The sequence below is a fragment of the Pseudorasbora parva genome, chromosome 18 (assembly GCF_024679245.1).
Source record: "Pseudorasbora parva isolate DD20220531a chromosome 18, ASM2467924v1, whole genome shotgun sequence".
Taxonomy (NCBI): Eukaryota; Metazoa; Chordata; class Actinopteri; order Cypriniformes; family Gobionidae; genus Pseudorasbora; species Pseudorasbora parva.
The window spans coordinates 31,248,420-31,263,892 of NC_090189.1; the positions used below are offsets into that span (position 1 = coordinate 31,248,420).

Here is a 15,473-nt window from a genome sequence, read left to right on the forward strand (position 1 = left end):
AACGATATAAAATTACTAAATATAAATGCGCAAATTTTCCATTATGCTTTTTTTCACAGCCACAATAGAAACAATACACAAATTAAGGCCAGTTGACAAATTCTATTATTTTCAGTCTGCATCTCTCTCAGCAAATCGAGTGCTGTTTCATGTTGTCTTTAAAGCTGTAGCTCTAGTTAATTTATGTCTCACTAACATAAGGTAAAGTGCTCCTTTTATTACAGTGTTAGGCAACATGCTATAATAACCTCTTTGAAAATATTTCATTCAGTCTAGTCTAGCTTTTATTCCCTGGCAGGTTTATTCTGAGGTCATATTGTCTTAATACACTGTAACAGATTTAAAATTATCCTTATTTTAGACTACTCCGAGAAGCCATTTAGCGAGTTCCTGAAGAACAAGAAGCTCACTGAGAACCTGCAACACTTCGTCCTGCACTCCATCGCTATGGTGACCCAGCAGACCCTCACAGAGGACGGACTAAAGGCCACTCAGCACTTCCTGCGATGCTTAGGTCGCTATGGCAACACGCCCTTCCTGTTCCCCCTCTACGGCCTGGGAGAAATCCCACAATGCTTTTGCAGGTAAACTATACAGGATGCTGTTACAGAATAGAGAAGAAAAAATACTTAGGGTTAATATAGTAACTTAAACTAAAAGCATAAAAATATTTTTGTTGAAATAACATAAACATAACCTTAAAGTAAATGTAACTTTTTTTGTGTTCAAAATTAATGTGTCAATGCATCACCAATCCTTCCTCCAAAGCATATTTTTGTCTTACTCTGATTCACTATAGTAAGCCTATTATAAATGTTTATGTTTTAGACCTAACAGGATGTTTTTTTGTGGAAATTCACGTACATGTCACTCACCTGTGTGTGTCTCATCATATCCGTGAATAGAGAAAAGTTGCTCTGCGTACTTTGACACGTGTGGGAGTAGCATAGGTTAGTTGTCACAACGAGTAAAAAAATGTTGACATGGAGCAGCTAAATCTCGAAACTCTGGGGACTCACCTGATTTAAACAAACGGCGGACAGAGGAAAGTCTGCTGGCAAAAAGAGAATGACCAAGCTCGTAATAAAAGAAGAATCAACATTGGTGTGGCTTTTTGGAGATGGCGAGAACTGAAAAATTCTAAATGTTGTAAAAGCAAAGTGGAGATGGCCTTTTTATTACTCGACAGTTCAGTAAGGTATTTTATTGAATAAATAAATAGCTCTCTTAATAATTGATTGTAAAAAGTGTTATCTATTGCGAAGGGTCATTTCATTAGGGTTGTTGTAATGCTGTGGTGTAACCCCGGCATCCTGGCCAAATTTGCCCATTGGCCTCTGTTCTTCATGGCCTCCTAATCATCCCCCTCTCCTGATTGGGTTCATCACTCGGCCTCCTCTCCACCAATCAGCTGGTGTGTGGTGAGTGTTCTGGCGCAAAATGGCTGCCGTCGCATCATCCAGGTGGGTGCTGCACACAGTGGCGTAGCACCAAATTTTGGGCCCTGGGTACAAACCATCTTGCTGGGCCCCCGTACCATGTATGTGTATGTATAGAAAACGGACTTCCCTGCCTCGGGCCCTGGTTACTCAGTACCCTTTATCCCCCCAGTCCCACGCCCCTGGCTGCACATTGGTGGTGGCTGAGGAGATTCCCCCTTCAATGTAAAGCGCTTTGAGTGCCTTGAAAAGCGCTATATAAATCGAACACATTATTATTATAAAATCATTACTGCTGTGCTGTTTACAAACGTCAGAAGTTGAAGATGTTGATTTAGCCGCTCTATCAAATAAATACCTAGGGTTGTGTTTGTTTTCTTCTAAAAGAGTTGAGAAGCAGATCTAGCCGTTTTTATGGCCTTTCTGTATGCAATCATGCTCTCTTTCCACAAATAGCGAAAAGCCTCCAGTTTTGTTTTCTTCCAGCTGCGCTCCATTTTTCTAGCTGCTGTTTTAAGGGCCGAGTGTGCTCATTGTACCACTGCGTCGGGATTATTTTCTTTAATCTTCTTTAAGCGCCGGGGAGCAACTGTCTAAAGTGCTAGTAAAGAGATAGTCAATAGTTTCTGTTGCAACATCAAGTTCCTCTTGGCCATCTGTAATGCTGAGGAGATGGAACTGATGAGGAAGATTATGTACAAAGCAATCTTTAGTCGCAGTGGTTATAGTCCTGCTGTATTTGAAGCGAGGGGATGGCTTTGCCATCTTAGTTAAATTAAGTATACATGATACTAGGTAATGATCTGAGATATCATTGCTCTACTGCAGAATTTCAACGATATCAACATTTATTCCATGAGACATTATTACATCTAAAGTATGATTATGACGATGAGTGGGTCCCGATACGTGTTGTCTAACTCCAATAGAGTGTCTCTAAATGCCAATCCCAATGTGTCTTTTTCATTGTCTACATGGATATTAAAATCACCAACAATTAGTACTTTATCTGCAGCCAATATTAACTCTGATAGAAAACCAGCAAATTCTTTGATTAAGTCTGTATTGTGCCCTGGTGGCCTGTATACAGTAGCCAACACAAATGAAATGAAATAGTTCAGACATATCTCTTAAGGCTAGTAGTGAATGATTTATGAGCAGTAAAATAACCATATTCATCCGCACAATCACACAGAGCCAAAGCACAACTAAAGACTGTTGTGCAAAATGCATTTAACCGCTAGAAGGCCAAATGGTGCTGTGCCTTAAAATATATTAAGAAATATAAAAAACCTAGTTGCAAAAGAAACATTTCTCATTTTCATTTCATTTAACTTGGTGTACTAAAATAACTTAATATAATAATATTAAAATAATTAAATGGATGCCGCCTTATTGGGTAAATAAAGTCCTCCCTCCATGTACCCCTAACTGATAAACACTTATTAATTATTAATTTATTATTAAACACACATTAGACAGTTTATTTCCACATGTCGAACATTTTCCTAATTTTTGTTGAAAATAAATGCCTTTCCTATTTGATATGTGATGGGAAAAGGGAGTCAAAAGGCGGAAAGGGAGTTCGGCAAAAGGCGGATTTGAACACGAGTTGATTTGCATTTGGTTGCAGTCTGGAGCCCTGACTTCCATTTCATGCCAACTTTAATATTCAACTCTAGAATCCTTACTACTCGGTTTTAGCTCACACACTCAGCTCTGAGGTGGAAGGAAGGAAGTTGGCAGTTAGAAGGAGGGTCAGAGCTCTGCAGGACCCTGAGTGTTTGCTTTTAGCACTTTGAGTCTGCTGGGAGCAGTGCTGTGAAACGGTGGCACTTAGAGACGAGCAGTCTTCAGCCCCGTGCCGATGAGAGGAGTCATCATCACAGAAACCATGAGCTGGCATCAGGCCAGGTCACAGAGAACATCTCCCCAAAGACAAGCAGAACACTCGAGTGTTTATCTAAAATGCACATATGACTCCAATCTCTGGTTCGAGCTCTTCTCTGAGAAATAAGTCTGTCTGTGTACACATTACGTCAATAAGGCTATAAAGCTAATGTGCCGACATAGATCAGGCCATTGATATGGATTATTGAAAGACAGAGCAATTGCCAAATGTCTCTTCCAATGTAAACACATCAGATAGATATCAATATTTCATTTTTAGCCAATTAAATCACCATTTCATTGTGGCGCCTGAAGTTTCTGTTTGGATTTGAACAGTTTTTGCTGTTATGCAATCATGTTCTGGGATACAATTTGATCCTGATTCCACGTAAAGGCAACTGTACCCTCCACCTCACAATTTAAGCTTTACGTGTCTCGTCTGATATATCTGCGAATTTTAATGTGCCTCCTCGTCTGTAAGGCAGGTTAATTAGCATTTTTGATTTCCATAGTTTTCCACTAATCACCCTTGCTGACATTCAGATAAGCATGCTAGTGCACTGAGGCATGAACCCACCTGCAAGCTGTCCATCATCTGCAGAGGGAACGCAAGAAACAGTTGTTGCCGCTGACTTTTTTTTTCTCCTCCATGACTTCATTTTAAACTCGAGCACTATTTCTTTTCAATCGTCACAGGTGATTTACTAAATGAAAGTTGTAAAATGCATCTTATAAGAAAAGGAAAGACAATTTTAGCTTAATAAATAAAGGAATAGTTAGGCTACAAATCAAAAAGTAACCTCCTTCGTGTCATTACAAACCTGTATGAGTTTCTTTAGAAAATATTTTGAAGAGTTTTCTGGCTACTCTTTTCCATAAAAAGAAAGTGAATAATAATCCAGGTCTTCAAGATCCAAAATTACACCAAAAAAAAAAAAACACTTTAAAAATAGCCTAGAAAAAAATTGTAAATAAAAGCAATGCTATTTGAATGGCTTAAGTCGTCATATGAACCCAGGGTCCACGATGGTCCTTTATAAAAACCAAAAATTTCTTAAATTCAGTTTTTTTAAATAAAATTTAAGGTCATAAGTCTTAATTATCATTTTAAGATCATCATTTGGAATACTTGATTGTGATTGGTCAGTTGTTCTTCTGAGAAATTTTGCATTTGTTGAGCTAATAAAATATTAAAACTCAAATCAATTTTTTGTGTACAGTTGTTTAGTTATCATCAGACGTCACAGACTCGCTCTCTCGTTTCATAAAAAACTCAGCTGCTGCCATGTTTCAACGATTGTTTTGTGAACTGTAATGGATAAGATAACAAACAGGGACGGTTTTAAAACGGTTTCATCTCAAATCAATAGCTCTTATCCCCATAATTATTTATGTGGTGAAATACCGTGTATTAGGTGGTATGACTATATCGTATCCCTTAAATGTCCGTCTGGTTTGAACTTGCCGCTTGCAAGCAACTGCTTTCTCCGCGGAAGCTTTGCATTTAAAGAGCTAATAAAATATTTTGACTCCGATCAATATTTCACATCAGTTTTACTTATGTGGCAAATAGCCGTGTAAAAAGCAAAATAATGTACATCCAGCCGATTGTTATCACAGAATAAACCCATTCAGGCTAATGCAAGACTCTTAACTAAAGTTTTATTCTGCAATAACAACTGGCTGGATGTACATTATCCCTAACTTAAATATGTGGACGGGAAAAACAGGAAACACAATGTGGTCTAATGTGATTTGCGTGTGCTTATTAAGAGCTATTGATAAACTTCCTTGTTAGTCAAAGAAAAGCTTTTACAGACACCAGGCCCAGAAAACGATCAGTCTCAGAATGTGCCTCATCCTGACGTCATCATTTCGTGTGGCGAAACACCGCCTCTACAGAATAATAAGCATGTCTAATTCAGTAGCGCCGCCCACTGACTCATGGAGCTGTTCGGATTGTGCTAGCCATCAGCAATAAACATGCTGAAGAAGATAGTAAGATATTGCTATATTCCTGGTTGTGGAAGAACACAGTCGCTGCATAAGCTTCCTTCGGATCCTAATATTAGGAATGTGTGGTTGAACTTTATTTATAACGAAGTTCCGGCTCACTTGGGGAAGACATTGTACGTGTGTTCGCTTCATTTCACTGCGGACTCGTTTGTAAACAAGTCTCAGGTCAAGGTGGATTTGCATATCAGATATATTGAGATTAGGGCCGGGACTCGATTAAAAAAATTAATCTAATTAATTAGAGGCTTTGTAATTAATTAATCGAAATTAATCGCATTTTAATTGCATATAAATATTTGACCTGAGAACAATGAGAAGTAATTTTTCACATGTATTTTTAGTATAGCATTGAATAATGACTGAATACATAAGCTTAATCGACAAAATATTGTTTATTTATTTCAGTCCAGCAGACCAGCGCAATGTTTGCCATTAAGTGTAGCAAAAGCATATTTGTGATATTTGAGGCTCGATGCGCTGGGGTGATACGCAAATTCCTTGTTGTATAACTTAGCTTGCACACAACCATGCTCTTGACGACGCTTCCATTCTTTCGTTTTTTAAAACAAAATTTCCCATCCACGGGGCCAAGCAAAGCAGTCTCATCAGCTTCTTCGTTCATGTTCACTCATGCCCTGCGTTTCAATCAGCTCCCTAGTTCACTAGTCAGGGCACTGATTAGGACATAAGTCAATGGGCTGACTCCCTGATCAGTGCCCTGACTAGTGAACTAGGGAGCTGATTGAGACATGGTTTGTTGTTGTCGTGACTCCGGACTCCGGAGCGCTAGTTGGTGTTCCAGTATAATCGGTCCGTCGAAACTCATGGTGAAACTCACGGAAACTCACGGTGCAAAAATAAGTGTGGTTAAATTATTATTATTATTTTTTTTGCATAATTAATTAACGCGTTAAAGTCACGTAATTAATTAATCTTAATTAACGCGTTAAAGTCCCGGCCCTAATTGAGATTAAAACACAATGCTGTATCTTCTATATTGGATCCGACAGGTATGGTGCAGCACACTTATGTGAATAAAACGTCCTTTTTATATGTAATAGTATTGCATTGTTATAGATCGTTTTAATCATGTGTATGTGTCTAAAAGAACTCACCTTAGCGCGCTGTCACAGGCTGGAGAATCCCTTATTTGTTGGTTCATTGCGATTCGGGGTCAGACACGGACATGTATGGGCCAGCCCAACGTCCCGGGCTTTGTGTTTTTTTTAAATGTTTTTCCAGACAGGCTACCAAAACTAAAGCCCATCATCAGGCCGGTGAATCTCAAATAGCGAAATAATATTTCCTTTTTTGGTCTACGCTGTTCACTCTCTCTTGACTTGACATTTGAAGGGCATGCGCGCACGTTTGTCTGTGTGTGTGTGTGAGTGTGCGTGCATATCCACTGATCGGGTGGGCCAAGTAATACAAATATAATATACCAATCAATCTTGGGGGGATGAGAAATAAATCATTTAAATATATAAATCATCATCACCCTGTGATCCAGAGAATCATTCCAGTTGCCGCTTTCAAAACTATCCCTCCCTCATGTGAACTGACAGTGGAGCAGAAGTTTATTAAATATCAAATCTTCTCCAATCCTAGCCATGGCTGTTTACTTCCAAGTCTCCAGTGCGGCACACCCACCAAAACCCAGCGTTCAGGAGAGAGCCCCCAAACCAGTGTAGAAAATATCCTATTACTTATTCACTATGATGTTTTTGAATGTAAAAACCACACGACCGCCATTAGTTGACCTCAGACAACAGTATAAACAAAAATTAAAAAGCCAGTTCATGACACCTTTAAGCCTTTTTTAGTGCACACCGGGATGATTATCATATGCTTATAGCCAGTTTTTTTCAAGACATTTTTGACGCGACTTTGTGTTCATTCCCAAGCGAGAGAATGTGCAAATTCACTCCCTGACAGTAGATGGCGCTTATTGAAAATGGAAATACCCCGGTACACAAGGTGGCGTTGCGCAACTTTACGCTTCTGACACTCGCTTGTCACACAGAAGAAGAGAGACAGTGTTTACGTGCTTCTGCTAACTGGCACACATGACACTCTCCATAGCAACTCCCTCTTATCGAGATGTTTGTAGTCGATATGGCGTTTGTCATAAAGTTCTTTGTGTTCAGACACCAAAGACACCAGCAGCTCTACATTCATCTTGCCTTGTTGCATCTTCTTCTTCGTCTACTTACTTGCTCCTCGTCGTCGTCTTCTCAGGTATCAGTGTGTGCTCGGCAAGACCTCTTTGTGCTTGAGCGCCACCAAGTTGTGTTTTATTGTAACTTCAGCAGCTCCAGGCACGTGAATAAAAGAGGCAATCTCATTGGTCGGCCAATTTTTAATGAACCATTTTTTTTAATGACGCTTTTATGCCTGCCCTTTTGCGTGCCAGTGTGCACACTCGCATTGGCACCCTTTGTTTAGTCATGTCGGCGATAAGTGAGAGCGATAATCGTTCCTGGCTCTTCGCAATCCTATGGGTGACGTCACGGACACAATTCGGCCATATTTTTTTTAAAGTCTATGGCTTAAACGTGGACAAAAGAGACAGATTAAGGCCCCGTCCACACGAAGCCAGCGCTTTCCCAATCCAATCTTTTATTTTCTCGTTTCAAGAAATATCTGCGTCCACACGAGATTACAAAAACGGACTAAAAATGATGTAGTTTGCATGCCAGGCAGTGTGTAGCGCTGTAATTCTGCCACAGAAATACACTAAAAACGGAGAAGAAGAGTTGTGGCTAGCAGGGGTATGGCAGTGGTCGGAGGTGAGGCAAAATCTCACAATAAAATAACAATAAATACATTTGCTACTTAACAGATGTGTTTTATTAATGCCTAACCTACCCCAACCCAAAACATACCCTTACAATAATGAAAATACGGTAATTAAATGACGCGATATTGATGTGCGCATAACAGTGCCCGTAGTTGTATCCCTCAACTCTTTCACCGTGCTGGACGTAGTGTGATGACATCACCGTTTCAGAAAATATACGGATTCGCTGTACACACGAAAACGGAAGATGATCGTTTTCAGATTTACCCACTTTGGGACCCGGTTTCGAAAAATATCGGATGCATGCTTCTAAAACGCCCGATCCGTGTGGACGAAACGCTGATACGGTACAAAATTTATACGTATACAGCTAAACGCGTCTCCGTGTGGACGGGGCCTAAAACACCTTGTACAAATGGGAATAGGTCTCCTCGTCTACTTGTGATCCGATAGACCGAAACGCATCTTAATACCAGGTGTTAACAACAGTTCCTATGACATACATTTTGATAATAAATGGGTTTTTCATTTCATCTTACTTTAAAGTTTACATCATGTGCCATTTGCGAACGTGAGTTATACAGTTGTAGAATGTCACAGTGGACAGGTGAGTCTACTAGAGAATTAAAGGATGGAATGAAGTACTACAAAGAGAAATGACAAAAGGAAAAAGAGTTCAAAAAGTTGGGGAGAAATGGAAAGAGATGGACCTCAGAGGGGACAAAAGCGAGGGATTGAGAGACAAAAGTCAGAAGGAGAGAACAAGCGGGAGGGAGGCGGGTTCATTCATCACGCTGATACCTGCTTGCAGGTGATAGATGGATAGATAGAGGTGCAAACTCAATAATGCTCACTCTCTCAGTTATTCACAGATCAGCGAGCAGCTCCGCTAATATAGTGATGAAATGCTTTACCGTCCTCGCCCGCATTATCCCTCAAGTTTTGACAGCGGAGACTTTTTAATTTCTAAATAACCTTTGGCACTCTGACTGCCATCCTCCGTCTTCTGCACCCCGTTCCGGTTCCTCCGTCTCCGTCGCTGGGATGTTTTTTGGAGCCGGCGTGATCCATTCAGCCCGGTAAACACATTTGGCCGTGACAGGTTATGATTTGCACCTGCGATCACGGCGCTCCAATCAGACAACAGTCAAACAGAAACAGATTGAGAGGACGGGGAAATGCATTAATTAGAGGCGATGATTGTCTTCCCAGCATTCCCTCACACGCCGCGTTTCCTCTCTGTCATTCGTTTTCCTCCCCCTTTACCGTGTGTTCTCGGGGAGCAATAAACATTTAATTTATTCAGATCCAAACAGGATTTAATTTTCGCAGAGAAAGGCCTGCCAGCCAGCATGGCGCTTTGTTTTCTTTTAATTATTGGCCAACCATTAGCCCCCCACTCGGCTTCCAGCACCCTAGATTACAAGCGAATTTGCCGGCAATGAACCTGACAGGTAAGTGGTCTTTGCTGCGTGTGGTAATTTTGTTTGTTTAGCATCTCCTGCACAGCTAGGGGATTTATTGTCGATGCACACAGAACGCTAATAAAACGCTCTCTCTCTTTTTTTCCGGGGGCCTCCCATGGGCGCTCTGATGTTTTCCCCAAACCTGGTTTGGCTTTTGAGGAGGAGGAGCGTGTCCAAATGTGGCATCAGGTTTTGTTGTTGTGTTGTGTTGTGTTGCTTTAATCAAGTGAGTCAAGCTTTTCTTGCCTTTGTTTAATAGACTGAGATCTAACAGGTCACTAGGGATGCATTCAAGATCTTTTAGATTAATGGCTTCAATTCCGGCCCATTATTGACTATCTGCTGGGAGATTGTGCAGAATGTTTTGCTCTTTTGTTTAAAGAGGGGAGCTTTTTTTGGTTCTCATCAAACAAAATTGTCAAAAGGCCTTTTAACTTAAAAAAAAAAAAAAATGTAAAGCTTATCAATATGAAATGTTTAATTGTTGAGGCCAATTTTAAGATTTAGATGTCTAGTACAAATTTAAATGGATGTGGTTTATTAACCCTTTAGTTAACACACTATCTCTTGAAGAGAGCTTTCCCTTTCAGAGCGCATTGAATGATTGAGTTCGGTTAAAGGGTTAGTTCACCCAAAAATGAAAATTCTGTCATTAATTACTCTCCCTCATGTCGTTCCAAATCCGTAAGACCTTCATTCATTTTTTCAGAACACAAATTAAGAATAAATAAATTATTTATATTTTTTATGAAATCCGAGAGCTCTCTGACCTCCATAGGCTGCAATGTAATTACTACATTTCTGGGCCTGGAAAGTGGCAAAGACATCGCTGAAATAGTCCATGTGACTACAGTGGTTCAACCTTAATGTTATGAAGTGACGAGAATACTTTTTGTGTGCAAAAATATCAACAAAAATAAATTATTCTGGTCATATTGTAAACACAGTGCAGCGCTTCCATGTTCTGCGTCAGAACGTCGGCTCAGTATTGGTACATGAATAGCGTCAGAGACTGACATGGAAGAGAAGAAATTGTTGAATAAAGTCGTTAAAATATCTTAAAATATATAAGATTTATGTGTTATTTATTTATTTGTTATTTATCTTATCTTTGTTATCGTGTTATGAAGATGAATGAAAGTCTTAAGGTTTTGGAACGAAATGAGGATGAGTAATTAATGACAGAATTTTAATTTTTGGGTGAATTAACCCTTTAAGTTCATCAATAATAAAAGTACAACCTTAGTTAATGAACATTTTTAAATGCCATTCTCTTTATTTATTTATTTTTTATTTTTTCTTTAATTTATAATTTGTTCTATACTTGGTTACACTATTGTTCAAAAGTGACAGTAAAGACATTAATGTTGTTACAAAAGGTTTCTGCTAAAATAAATGCAGTTATTTTGTATTATATTTTGTAACTTTCTATTCTTTAAAGAATCTGAAAAAAAAATGATGATGACAAAAATATTAAAGGGTTACTTTGTGATTTAACATTAAGCTTTGTATCAGTAGAAATCCGGAAGTATATTAGAATAATGGTACTTCCCCCCTCATATCCGTCTGAGATGAGAGAATTTGTGCATTTTATTTCTGGAAAAAATCTTCCAATGACATATCATAATTTTGCATCATCAGAGGATTTTTTGACCAGAACCGAAAGACTACAACCAGTAGAGGGAGCTAGTTCCGCATGTTTTCAACCCACGCAAAGTGGGGGATCTCACTCACAGAATATAAATGCGCACAGCTCAGCCTCGTGCAGTCATAACGGAGCGGTGCAGATAAAAGAGTGTTTAAAATTTTGTAATGAATTCCTATGAAAGTTTAGCTTCCATATGCGATCTGAAAACATGCCAGACTGGACGCGCTGTAAATGACTGCCGCGCTTACCCATACCTGTCAAGTATCCCATTTTGGCCTGGGAAAGTCCCATATTTTACCATAGTTTCCAGCCGTCGTCCCGTATTTTCCTGTAAATATTCCGCATTTTAACCTGGAAATAATACCGGAGGAAAAAAAACTAAAACATTTCCAATCTGAGCTCTGTAACTAGCCTCGCGATAACTGGCAACTGCAATAGCCTAAAGTACTGTAGGTTGCCGTTATCGCGAGGCTAGTGTGTGAGGTCAGATGACGAGTGACAACGCGGGAAAAAAACAAAAAACAAAACAGAGACGGATGATGGACGTAAGACGGAAGGCACTCCCGCCAAAAACCAAAACCCTCATGTAAATACCATGATCAATGAGACAGCAAATTTAATTTGTCTGAAGAGAGGCAGGTGGGGGACAGTCACGCGTTTTGTAAGTTTTGTAACTGCCACTTCAGCATCTCACATCCACATCATGTGCAAGAGCAAAAGATCTTTTAAAGTGACAGTAACCACTTATAATGACAATGTAAAGAACTAAAGTAATTGCTCACTAAATATGCTCTGCTCTTGACTAAATAACTTCAGTACCTTTAATAAGGATTAATCTATATAAAATTCATAACTAATGCAGTGCAAACAAAAGTTGACAGGTATGCGCTTACCTCGTGATGAATGAAATCTGTACTGCTGCATTTGTCCCATGACTTTCTTTCTGCTCACTCACACGTTAAAAAGACGACAATCTGAAAAAACACTTTAGTTTTTAATTGTAGTGTTTATTCTATTCCTGAATGAAATGATTGTATTACTTACTATGAAAATCAACAACGTTGGGTGCGGTTCCGGTGCCTCGTGTGATATAACCAGTAGCAGTGGCTTTGGTAGTGGCCTCATTGGGCAGCAAAGCAAGTGCATTCTGGGAGTTGTTATCTTTCGTCCACATCTTTTCTCAGTCTAGAAGGCACAAAAATAAAAAAATTCTCATTTCTACTACATTAATGACCCTAAATCACTGAAGTAACCCTTTAAGCAGCACAAGTGTTTTCAACATTGATAATAAATGTTTCTTGAGCAGCAAATCAGCATATTAGAATGATTTCTGATTGATCATGTGACCCAAATTCAGCGTTGATCACAGGAATAAATTAGAATAAAAAAATACATAAATAGAAAAGTTATTTTGCACTGTAATAATATTTTTTAATATTACTGTTTTTACTGTATTTTATGTCAAATAAATATAGCATTGGTGGGCATAAGAAAGACTAATCTTTTGAACGGTAGTGCTGGTAAAGTAGCACCAAGTAGCTTTTAGGAATTTCCTTTTTAAATGTACCTTAATATCCCTTTTCTAGATCAATATATATAACACAAAGTAGACCATCATAGCTTGCAAAGTGAAATTTGTTATGGATTGCAGCCCATAGCTATCTCAACCTGTTATCTCTACATCTTAACGCTAGGATATCATACCATTGCATTTCCTGCGGCGTGAAAAAAGCTTCCGTCCTTCCAGGCCTCTGTTCAATTTATTTGAAGCTCTGCCGTGATGTTGCCATTAGAGCCTGAAGCTTGTTTGTGCTTCTTGTTACATTACTTTTTAATTACAGAAATAACTAGTTGGAGGCAGTTGTTTTGTGGGGATGTCGGTGGGGTAAAGGGGGAGGAGGAGGGTGTTAGGTGACGAGAAAGAGGGAGTTGTCGAAGATTTATTTTGGATGTGACCTTCTCCACACTCGCTGCAGCTGTAATCAGTGGAATTAATAGCATAATCAAATTATACACAAACTCATAAATCATCGGTGAGCGCGCTGTCATGGCGTTGGGCTATTAATGGCCTCCATTGTTTTGCTACCGTATTAAAAAATCACGTCCCCTGATTCCCGTCTTGATAGGAACTGAAATGCCATTTAGAGGCTATAAAGAGCAGGGGCTTGTGGGGGTACTGGATTTTCACAACTGTTAATTTAGCCGTGATGGCGAGTGATGTAGCCAGGGCGAGTGCTGGGGCCTGGAGAGGGAAGGCAGTGCCCACGCACTCCGCCCGACTGCATCATTGCGGCCGACAGCGGGCAGTTAATTAGAGTAATATCAGCTTAAACGTCTGTCAGTTAGGGTTAATGACATCAAAGGGCTTCCCTGCTGCCTCTATGGGCTTCTGTGGAGGACGGGAGATGGGTCCAGATGATTGCTGGCAGATTTAGCCTCTCTTTTTTTTTTTTATCTTTGCACTTTATTAAGATGCCATGTCTCTATATTAATCTGGGCAGACAAGGCCAGATTTTTTTTCCTCCCTTGTTTTAGCTTGGATTGAACAGCAAAATGTCTTTACCATCTCTCCATCTGTGTCTTCTGACATATTTATGTGGCCTAATACCCAACCTGTGCCCTTCATGTTACGTGTGTGTGTGTGTATGTATGTATATATATATATATATATATATATATATATATATATATATATATATATATATATATGCATAGAGTGAGGAAAATAAGTATTTGAACACCCTGCTATTTTGCAAGTTCTCCTCCTTAGAAATCATAGAGGGGTCAATCATAGAAATCAGAGACAATCTAGAAAAAAAAATCCAGAAATCATAACGTATGATTTTTTTTACTATTTATTTGTATGATACAGCTGCAAATAAATATTTGAACACCTGAGAAAATCAATGTTAATATTTGGTACAGTAGCCTTTGATTGCTTCAGTTTTTCACCAGGTTTTCACACACTGCAGGAGGGATTTTGGCGCACACCTCCACACAGATCTTCTCTAGATCAGTCAGGTTTCTGACCTGTCGCTGAGAAACAAAGAGTTTGAGCTCCCTCCAAAGATTCTCTATTGGGTTTAGGTCTGGAGATTGGCTAGGCCACGCAAGAACCCTGAGATGCTTCTTACAGAGCCACTCCTTGGTTATTCTGGCTGTCTGCTTTGGGTCATTGTCATGTTGGAAGACCCAGCCTCGACCCATCTTCAATGCTCTAACTGAGGGAAGGAGGCTGTTCCCCAAAATCCCGTAATACATGGGCCTGGTCATCCTCTCCTTAATACAGTGCAGTCTTTATGCAGAAAAACACCCCCAAAGCATGATGCTACTACCTCCATGCTTCACAATAGGGATGGTGTTCTTGGGATGGTACTCAGTATTATTCTTCCTCCTAACTCCTTCCCTACACATTATTCATGTGAAACATTTATTTTAGGATTCTTTGATGAAAGAAAGTTCAAAAGAACAGTATTTATCTGAAATACAAATCTTTTGTAACATTGTACTACCAAAAGTTTTGGGTCAGTAAGAATTATTTATTTATTGGGGGAAAGAACTAAAGAAATTAATATATTTATTGTGCAAGGATGCATTAAATAGATCAAAAGTGACAGTATAGACATTTATGATGTGGGAAAAGCTTTATATTTCAGATAAATGCTGTTTTTTGTTGTTATTGTTTTTAACTTTCTATTCATTAAATAATCCTGAATTCTTTTTTTTTTTTTTTTTTTACATAAATGTTTCTTGAGCAGCAAATCGGCATATTAGACTGATGTCTGAAGGATCAAATGAAAGACTGGACTAATGATGCTGAAAATTCAGCATAGAATCACAGCAATATATTTTTCATTTTAAAATATATTCAAATAGTAAAAAGCTATTTTAAGTTGTAAAAATATTTCACAATAATACTGTTTTTGCTGTATTTTTCATCAAATAAATACAGCCTTGGTGAGCAGAAGAGACTTCAAAAATTAAAAAATCTTAATGATTCTAAACTTTTGACTGGTAGTGTATATACAAACCCATAGCCTGACAAGCCAGATCCACATCAAGATGTTCGCCAGTTTCTGTGTTTACTAGAAGCACTCGCGACTCGGCAGTCATTATGTTAAGCCCCGCCCATCGACTCTATACACTATGTGATTGGCCCGTCCAGAGTTTGCCGTTTACAGCTCAGAAGTGTATTGAGAGTTGCTAGACGACAC

General features: G+C 39.1%; 1 protein-coding gene across 2 annotated transcripts in view; it reads left to right on the plus strand.

The window, feature by feature from the left end:
- The window catches only part of chm (CHM Rab escort protein), a 93,337-nt gene that overhangs the window by 27,189 nt on the left and 50,675 nt on the right, over positions 1 to 15,473 (plus strand). For both annotated transcript variants that reach the window (XM_067423224.1, XM_067423225.1), the window contains exon 8: positions 362 to 584. In XM_067423224.1, the coding sequence (XP_067279325.1) occupies positions 362 to 584 (223 nt within the window). The remainder of the gene's footprint in view (positions 1 to 361; positions 585 to 15,473) is intronic.